The sequence below is a fragment of the Macrotis lagotis genome, chromosome 2, assembly GCF_037893015.1.
Source record: "Macrotis lagotis isolate mMagLag1 chromosome 2, bilby.v1.9.chrom.fasta, whole genome shotgun sequence".
Taxonomy (NCBI): domain Eukaryota; kingdom Metazoa; phylum Chordata; class Mammalia; order Peramelemorphia; family Peramelidae; genus Macrotis; species Macrotis lagotis.
In genome coordinates, this window is record NC_133659.1 from 221,327,906 (window position 1) to 221,338,325 (window position 10,420).

General features: G+C 38.6%; 1 protein-coding gene across 2 annotated transcripts in view; it reads left to right on the forward strand.

Moving 5' to 3' along the window:
* Window positions 1-5,583, forward strand: part of PDE6G (phosphodiesterase 6G) — a 31,461-nt gene extending 25,878 nt beyond the window's left edge. For both annotated transcript variants that reach the window (XM_074224919.1, XM_074224920.1), the window contains exons 2-4: window positions 2,519-2,689; window positions 3,720-3,760; window positions 4,592-5,583. In XM_074224919.1, the coding sequence (XP_074081020.1) occupies window positions 2,544-2,689; window positions 3,720-3,760; window positions 4,592-4,668 (264 nt within the window). In that variant the 5' untranslated portion in view covers window positions 2,519-2,543 and the 3' untranslated portion in view covers window positions 4,669-5,583. The remainder of the gene's footprint in view (window positions 1-2,518; window positions 2,690-3,719; window positions 3,761-4,591) is intronic.
* Window positions 5,584-10,420: the final 4,837 nt, after the last annotated feature.

Below are 10,420 nucleotides of genomic sequence, written 5' to 3' on the forward strand. Positions count from 1 at the left end.
ATGGGGATATTATATAGAAGGAGGGGTGTTTTGAACTGGGAAGTAAGTAAGGTAAATGAAGCCGCAGGATAATTGAATGACATGACCTTTCCAGGTATTGTTGATTCTATTCCCCTACCATTCCATTCCCCAGCTTGAACACATGTATAGCTCTTTCTCACTGTCCTCTTTTTAATCCTCTACAGTGTCACTAAAATCTCATTAGGAATAAGTAATCCAATTACTCACGAACAAAATAAATTGTCTGGGCTCTGAAGTATCCTGTGGGCAAAGTCAGGGGAGGGTAGCAAGAAGTGTTGAACAAAGTTTGGAAATTTTTTTACCATTTCTCTCCCATGGCCCCCTGAATTCTTGCTCAGTGTAGGTAAGTTACCCTATTGTCATCTTTTCTATTGCACTGGAGGATGGGGAGTGGGGAGAGGTAGGGTAGGAACTCAGAACAGAGTTTAATTGGGAAAGGAGGGTGAGGGAAAGTATGGATCAGGTCCATCACCATTTGGCTATTTCCCCATAAATGACCATTATCTCTAGATGCCCAACCTACCATTTTCTATCCAGGAAAATACAGACCTTTCTTACCTTCTCACTACAAGTTCTGACTCAAAATTTTTGGAGGCTTTTTGGGATCCTCTGACTCCTATGATAGAATTCTCCTAGTGAATTCTATCTCCTGATTCATTCACTTTTGGAGGGGAATAGCTTAGATATCAGCAAAAATATTTTAGGGGACAAGGGAAATTATTTCCTATCCCAGAAGAGGGAGAGCACATCTATTAGCACAACTCAGAAAAAAAATGTATGTGTGTAGGCACACATATACACTCACACAGTATCTTTTGATACTGAGTCAAAAGACTGAAGCCAGGGTTCCCCTAGGGTATGTAGTTATCTTTGTCTGTCTTATCTCTGCTCAACTGCCTTATCTCACTTTTGTATTTCCTCTAGAATAATGTTACATACTCATTAGGGTTTAATGTGGATTGAATCCATTTGTCTCATGATTCTAAGAGAATAGGAATAGAGGACCCCTACTTTAATGAATGATATTCAAATAACCACCACTTTCAATTACAATAATAATAATTCTAATAGACATAAAATTTTCAAAACATTTCACATAAATGATCTCATTTGAGCATTACAATACCTCTGTACTAATATTTTATAGATGAAGAAATCAATATTCAGGGAGGGCAAATGACTTGTTCTTGACCAGACAGCTGTGAAGTTATCAGAGGCAGAATTTCAACTCAGATCTTCCTAACAAGATACTTCACTGACTGTAATTCTGGAAATCTCAGAATTCATCAAACTGAAAAGGAATTTCTAAGACCATCTAATGCAACAACCTTATTTTATAGATTTGGAAACAGATTCAGAAAGTTTACTTGCCCAAGGTCACTCAGCCATCAGCAGGGCCAGAACTAGAGAAAATCCAGGTCTCTGAACTGCTAATGCTGACAATCCTAACCTCTTTCTTTTTGTTAATATCCCACATGGGTATAGTGTATTTTGTGTAAGGACTTTCACATCTGTGATCTCATTTTATTCTCATGGCAATCCTGGAAGCCAGTGTTAGTCTTTCCTTCCTAATAGAAGCTTAGAAGATGCTAAGCCTCCTTTGTTCCAAGGTCAATGGGGCTTTGGGGATATGGAGAACGGCTGGGACTACAAGACTAGAAAGTAGGTCAGGCTATGAAATAGGAGAACCCAAACTTTGTCAGTCAGGGAGACTGTACAGACTCTGCACTCCATGCCACCTGCCAAGTGGTACTCGGATAGCCTATGTTGCAATCTATTTACATCAGCTTCCTTCACTTAAGACTCTCTCCATTCCTCTACTCCATGCATTTTCAGTGGCTGGCTTGAGAGGGTTGAATTTTTCTCTCTCCTCCTCTCTTCCTCCTTGCTTCTTTCAAATCACAATTAAACTTCTACTTTTTACAAGAATCCTTTCCTGGTTTCCTCCTAGGCTAGGGTCTTCCCTATGAGAGTATGTCCATTTTATCCTGCATATAGCTTTTTATACATAGTTGTTTGCATGTTGTCTCCTTCCCATTAGACTGAGTTCCTTGAGAGTAGGGCCTGTTTTTGACTCTTTTGCCTTTCCTTTCTCAACACTTAATAAATTCTGGTTGAGTTAATTTGACCATTTGGGTTCAGTTGATTGCTCCATCCTGGCTCCTTAGAACTATCATCCGGAACACTTGGGGAATGAGTATGGTAGAGCCTAATTAGAAGAGTCCTGGATTGGAGTTTAACAGGACTCCAGGAGAGGATATCATAGTTTTAGAACCAAAAAGGGATATGAGAATTTGCTGAGGAGAGATCTGGAGCCCCAAAGTGTTAAGTAGCACAGACTATCATAGAGACTTAAGATTGGAACTCAGACCTTTTGACACCCAAATGGGGACTTTTCCATCTGTACCACACTGGAAGAGGAGATGTCAGAGAAAGTAGGAGGATTTCTTTCTTAACTAGAAGCAGAGAAGTTTGATTCTTTTCTCCTTTCCTCTAGCGTTTGAAGGACTGAAAGCCCCATCATGAACCTGGAGCCACCCAAGCCTGAGATCAGATCAGCCACCAGAGTGGTTGGAGGACCAGTTACCCCTAGGAAAGGACCACCCAAATTTAAGCAGCGGCAAACCCGTCAGTTCAAGAGCAAGCCCCCCAAGAAAGGAGTACAAGGGTAAAAAGGGCTACAGGAGAGGGTGGGGAGAAAGAGAAGGGGCCCTCATCCCCACCTCCAGTATGATAGACTTTTACCTTCATGAACCTTCTAACTAGCTGAAAGAGTATGGAATTGATCTCACCATTAGAATCTCTTACAGGACATAATATTTCTTTTATTTCAGGGATGACTGAATTCCAGAGAAGGAAATGGGGGTATTTCTTATTTATTTGTTAGTCTGAACATTTGTTTCCAAATGGCTTCTACTTCTGGGAGGAATTCACTTTCCTGATCCTTTTCTCTCCTTCAATTTTCTTTTCTAATCTAAAATATTTCCTTGGGACAAAAAGTTTGGATCTTATCTCTCAGTCCACGTACTGTACTTCCTCTTCCCTAGTTTTGTTTGGGGGAGAAACTTATTCAAGAGTGGAAATTTGGAAATCCCCAGGTATCAAGAAAGTGATGAAAATGGGGATCACCTGTCTAAATGTAGGGACCCAGATTCTATTTCTAATTTAGGCGTAATTGAACCTAACCCTAATCATGAGGTTTGTGGTCTGATGTTTTCCCCCCTTGTTTCAGTCCCAGTTTCCATGATTTCTTAGAAACAGACTGGTGCTGGGGAATAAATAACCACAGACAATACTCTAAGAGGACAGGGAAAAAAAAGTCAAAGGCATGAAGACTTAGAAGAGAAAAAGTACTTTTCTTATATCCTTCATACCCCCAAAGCCGATTATTCATCACACTCCCTAGGAAGGCAGGAAATGTGACCTGGATTCTTAACCAGCCCATGCTGTGATAAAAAGCTGTGACTATGTCTAGAGCTAGAAATAGAATAGCCTGCCTCCAGCTGCAGGTGATGGTATGTGTGGCATGTATATGCGTGGTATATATGCATGTGTTGAATGTATAGTGTATGTAGGGGTATGTGGTAGATATGTATTTGCATGTATATGTATGGTGGGTTTGTGATGTGTGTGTGTATAAGAGGGAATCACATGGCTTCAGGGCCCATCTCCATCTCTGATCACTGTGTTTCTTGCAGTTTTGGTGATGACATTCCTGGAATGGAGGGCTTGGGAACAGGTATGTATGACTTCTACTCAATTCAGGAGAGAATAACTCAACTGAAGGAAGTAAAAAATTGAATTTTGTCTCCCTCTCCATTCCCTGGTCCCAATATAACTTTAGCAACAACCCTCAGTCCATTTTTTTTAACATGACCTTCTTCTTAGCACCAGATCATGGACTGCTTTCCCAGTTTGGAGTGTTTATCTAGGAGGACCAGATTCCTTCTAGACTTTTTCCCAACTCAGCTCCTCAGTTAAAAATGTTTCCATATTGTTAGGGTACAAACACAGGCAGTTTAAATAAACTGAAAAAACATGTATGTGTGTAGGCACACATATACACTCACACAATTCATATGTAGATATGTATGAATGAAGTTATACATACAACTGCATGTACATAATATATATTTTATATATATAAATATATATATATATATATATATATATATATGTATATATCTGAATAAAGTTTGTTTGTTTTGAAAGGCTTCCTTTTCACCCTGCTCCCTCCCTTCCCTCTTTTACCTTCATTAGATTCTCTGTCCCTAGGAGACCTTGAATTAACTAATAGGATATCCAGGAAGCCCTGCCGATTCCACTACTCCAGTTCTCAACAGTTCCCACCTCCTGCCCCTGCTCACTTTGACCTACTTCCTTTGGCATTGATCTTTTGGGGAATCTTGTTCATTCCCTGTAGCCTTTTTTTTCTTTAGAAAATCTCTTTAGGAGCTCGCGTGCGATAAGGGAACAGCAGGGAGAAGAGAATTAGGTTTTGTAGCTGAGGGGAGTGGGGAGACCCCTGGCCTTAAAAGACGTGCTCTCTTTCTTTTCTTCTTTCTTCCAGATATCACTGTCATCTGTCCCTGGGAAGCCTTCAACCATTTGGAGCTGCATGAGTTGGCCCAGTATGGCATCATTTAGCTGACCCTTCCAAGTACAGGACTATGAAGGCAGCGTCACCTTTCCAGGCTTATTTATCCTTGTCCCCTTATCCCAGAATTTTCCATGTGACAATCCCACTTTCCTGTTCTTTTCCATTAAGTTCCATTCAGAAATCAGGTCCAGGGAAGAAATCCTCCTAAGATTGCTTGATCTCTTTGTATCTCTATCAGAAGGGCTGACCCTTTACCATAAGGACTAATTCAGGGCTCTGGGAACACAGACACTAGGTCAGTCTTTAGAATAAAGTCACATTTTATTCAGCCACCTAACCTCCCTTCCCTTTATTGATATGCTCACTTGACTGTCCTAGGGTTTTGCTAGGTCTAGGAGGCTGCAAGAAAGGGCTTGGGATGCTGGCATTATTGACTGAGCTTTATACTCAGCATTCTCAGTGTTTGGGGAGAATACATTTTAAAAATCCAGAGTTTATTGTATTCCTTCCTTGGATATTGGAAACTGGGAACTCAAACCTGAATGGTAATATAATTTAATTAGGGAGGGAATTACCCTACTGGTAGGGAAAGAATCAATTGATACACCCACAGTAACCCACGCTGCTGTATCTATTGTCTCCCCCATTAAAATGTAAGTTCTTTGAGGGAAAGAAGTCTTTGCTGTTATATTTGTACATTCAACACTTAACAAACTGCTTGGCAAAACTCTCAATAAATGCTTTGATCATTCATTTTCTCTAAATAATTTGGGGGTACAGTCTTTTAATTCCTCTAGGCAAAGGAAAGGAGGAAGAGTATAAATTGGCCCAGAGGGAAATTGAGATATTAACCATTTTCCAGATCTCTTCTTCCACTTCACTGTGAGTTATTTGTCCCTTGAATCAGATCAGAGACTCTCAAGTCTCTGAGGTCTTGAGAAGCAGGAGACGATGGCAGAAAAACATTTCACCCTCTAAAGGAAATTTCTTATTTTTCCACAATTTTAACCCTTTTATCTTTATTTTTTAATAAATTACTTTATTCTGTTTACTTCTAAGGATTTTCCATTTATAAAAGGAAACAAAGATTCATGAGAAAATTCAACAGCAATAGAGAAAGTCTGTTATAACTATCAAGGCAAGATCCATCCATGCAAAGTCCAGTTAATAGGTCTTTCCTGACTGAAGGAGCCTAATCTGACAATCCGGACCCAGGGAGATCATGAGGCCTTTGCTTGTTAAGAGAAAGAAATTAAGTCAAACCAAAAAGATTCAACAGAGTGTTTGCTAGGTGCTCTAGACAGAATATGGAATTTTCCTTCCCTGCCATCAATCAGGTCATAATTTAACTGAATTTTTAGAGGCAGAAATGGAGAAATGTCCATAGGAAGACCAGTTGCAATGCAATGCAGTAGTCCATGTACTAAGTACCCATTAGTAAGAATGGAAAAAGAATGAATGAATGGAAGTACAAAATATTTTGAAAGACTCATTGGTATCTAGTGATAGGATTGGATGATAAAGGAGAGAAAAGAAGCAAACGTTTTCAAAACCTTGACATTATAACTTTGAGCCTAGTTGACAAGAAAAATGGTAATGCTATCAGTACCTTTGGGAAAGTTAGGAAGCAAACTTAATTTCATGGGAAAAAGTTTAGTTTGGGGGCAAACTAGGTGATTCAGTGGATAGAGATCTTTCAATCAGGAAGACATCTTCATGAATTCAAAATCCAGTCTTAGGGTACTACCTGTACTAACCTGGGCAAGTCACTTAATCCCAATTTGCCTCAGTTTTTTCATTAGTAAAATGAGTTGGAGAAAAAAATCATAAACCACTCCAATATCTTTGCCAAGAAAATATCAAATAAGATCACAAAATGTGGGATTCAACTGAACAACAAAGTTTAGCTTTAGCCAACTTTGGGTTCTAGAGAAAGAGGACCCTCCATTACCTCAAATGATTACTACCTGAGTGATCCTATCTGGAACTTAGTTTTCTCTAATGTAAAATAAAAGGATTGGACTAGAAGGCCTTTGTCTTGGTATAGACTTAAGAAAGTTTGAAATACCAAAATCCTATATAGTTAAGGCAGCAATTTCTCTTATCTTTTATGTTACTAGGGTAAAAGCATGAGGTATTAGGGAGAAATAGGGCCCAGCCAATGAGGCACAAGATTTTCCATTCAATCCTTGCTCTCTATATTCCCTAAATCAAAAACTTGGGATATAGGTGTCGCTATCAAATGCTATTGACAACTTTGGCCTACAGCTCATGCTTCTAAGGAAAGTGGACCTGTCTGGGAAACCACTAGACAGGACTAAAATACACTAACTAAAGCCACTAGACAAAACTAAAAAACACAATGGGAACAGACCTAGAAATTGTAGTAAGAAGACTTGCCTCCTAGGAGCAGCTAGGCACAGTGGATAGAGAGAGCACCACCCCTTGAGTCAGGAGGTCCTGAGTTCAAATACAACCTTAGACACTTAATAATTACCTAACTGTGTGACCTTGGCAAAGTCACTTAACCCCATTGCTTTACCAAACCCAAAAAACAAACAAACAAAAGAAGTAGATATATGCGTATTATGGGGTGAGGTTGGGGAATGTAAATGGGGAGTGGGAGAGAGCCAGTCCCCTAGTAGGTCACTTCCCAGGGACTCAGGGCCAAGAAGCTTGTAAATTTCTGAGTCCTCAAAGAAAAGTAGAGCAGGAGACAGAAGAGAGAAGGTGGCAGCAAAAGATAAAGACATCTGATAATGGGTGATGGAGGAGAGGGGAGAGGTCCCTTCAGGGAAATCTGAAACCAGCTCATTCTCTTGTTGGGACTGTCTCTGTCAAAGTAGGCCAAATATGGAGTCAGCTTCCTCTTTATGGTCTTGCAGTAATAAAACAGAGTTGTGGACCAAAGAACCATCTGTATTGAGCCATCAGGAAACGGAGATGGGTAGAAACTACAAATTAAGCAAAGGGAAGGACCAGGCCCCAGTCACCCCCCCCCCCCCCAAGAATTGTGGCAGAGCAATAGCATCTTGATGGTACCAGATCTTAAACTATACTACATTCATGGATAGGCTGAGCTAATATAACAAAAATGGCAATTCTACCAAAACTAAACTATTGTTTAGTGGCCTACCAATCAAAATTCCAAAAATTACCTTAATGAGTTAGAAAAAGCTGGAAGTAAATTCATATGGAGAAATAAAAGGTCAAGAATTTCCAGGGATTCAATTAAAAAAAAGTACAAAAGAAGGTAGCTTAGCCCTACCAGATCTAAAATTATAAAGCATCAGTCATCAAAACTGTCTGGTATTGGCTAAGAAATAGAGTGGTGGACCAGTGGAATAGACTAGGTGCAATAGCAGGAAAGGATTATAGTAATCTGCTGTTTGATAAACCCAAAGAGTCCAGCTATTGGGATAAAAAACTCTCTCTTCGATGAAAACTGATGGGAAAATTGGAAGTTAGTATGGAAGAAACTTAGATTAGACCAACACCTCACGCCCTATAAGATCAAAATGGATACAGGAATTAGACATAAAAAACAATATTATAAGCAAACTTGAAGATCAAGAAGTAGTTTACCTGTCAGATCTATGGGAAGGGAAGCAGTTTATGACTGAGGAAGAGATGGAGAACATCATTAAAAACAAACGATAATTTTGATTACATTAAATTAAAAAGCTTTTGCACAGATAAAACCACTGCAACCAAGATCAAAAGAAATGTAGTAAATTGGGAAACAATTTTGACAACTAGTATTTCTGACAAAGTACTCATTTCTAAAATATACAAAGAACTGAGTCAAATTTTCAAAAAATAAAGCCATTCCCCAATTGACAAATGGTTCAAAGGATATGCAAAGGCAATTTACAGATGAGGAAATCAAAGCGATCCATAGTCATATGAAAAGTTGTTCTAAATTATGAGTTATTAGAAAAATGCAAATTACAGCATCTCTGAGATACCACCTCACACCTCTCAGACTGGCCAATATGACCAGAAAGGACAATGATCAATGTTGGAAGGGATGTGGGAAATCTGGGACACTAATACATTGTTGGTGGAGCTGTGAACTCATCCAACCTTTCTGGAGGCCAATTTAAATTACGCACAAAGGGCAACAAAAATATGCATACCCTTTGATCCAGTAATCCTACTACTGGGTCTATACCCTGAAGAGTTTATGAAAAAAGATAAAAACATCACTTGTACAAAAATATTCATAGTGGCCTTGTTTCTGGTGGGAAAGAATTGGAAATTAAGTAAATGTCCTTCAATTGGGGAATGGCTTAACAAATTGTGATATATGTATGTTATGGAACACTATTGTTCTATTAGAAACCAGGAGGGATGGGAATTCAGGGAAGCCTGGAAGGATTTGCATGAACTGATGCTGAGCAAGAGGAGCAGAACCAGAAAAACATTGTACACTCTAGCAGCAACATGGGGGGGATGACCAACCTTGATGGACTTGCTCATTTGATTATTATAATCATTTCTTGCTATTGCACCTACTCTATTCCACTGATCCATCTGTATCCAGGGAAAGAATTGCAGAGTTTGAACAGAGACCAAAGACTATTATCTTTAATTTAGGGGAAAAAAACCCATTATCTTATTATTTAATTCTGCCATCTTATTTTTCTTCCTGAAGAATATGATTTCTCTCATCACATTCAACTTAGATCAATGTATACCATGGAAACCTGTGGGGGGAGGGGAGGGGAGCCGGGGGAGGGAAGGAAGATTGGGGAAAAATTGTAAAACTCAAAATAAATAAAATCTTAAATAAAAAAACTATACTACAAAGCAATTATTATCAAAATTACCTAGTACTGATCAAAAAAGTAGAAAAGTTGGTCATTAAAACAGACTAGATTAAGCAAGAACCTGAAGTAATTGAATGTAATTGAATAGAATTTTCTAAATCCTTGAAAACCAACTACTGGGGTAAGAACTTCTCAGATAACAAAAACTGGAAAGCAATCTAGCAGAAATGAGGCCAACATCACATAATATACCACAATAAGCTCCAAGTGGACACTTGACCTAGAAATGAAAGGTCACAGAATAAACAAATTGGAGGAGTAGGAAGGAGATAGTTTTCCCAGCTGTAGATGGAGGAGAGTTCTCCACCAAACAAGAAATTGAGAGGATTACAGAAGATACATCAAATTGAAAATTATATAAAATCAAGGCTGTTACTAGGGAAACTGCTGGGGGGAAAAATCTTTGCAGCAAATTTCTCTGATAAAAGTTTGAGATATATATACATATATATATATATATATATATATATATATATATATATATAGAGAGAGAGAGAGAGAGAGAGAGAGAGAGAGAGAATTGATGCAAACATAAGAACAGAAACCACTTCTCAAGGATAAATGGTGAAAGGAATAGGCACTTTTCAAAAGAACTGCAAACTATAGGAAAATTGTTCCAAATGACTGATAAGAGAAATGCTAAATAAATTAACTGAGATTTCACCTCCCTCTGGGGTGTTAGGAGGCTCAAGTGAGATATGGGATTATAAAACATTTTGCAAATCTTAGAACCCTGTGTAAATGTCTGTTATCATTATCATCATCATCATCATCATCATCATCATCATCATCATCATCATCATCATTATTTTTGGTATTTCCTCCAATTTTGTAATGATTTCATTCCCTGAATCTTCTAAGCTCAAGTACTGTTTATAGAGCAATAAAAAGGTGTTCTGGCAAATATTTAACAACCAGGTTCTCTGGGCAGTTGTGGGGAGGAGTGGGAAATGTATGTAATACACTT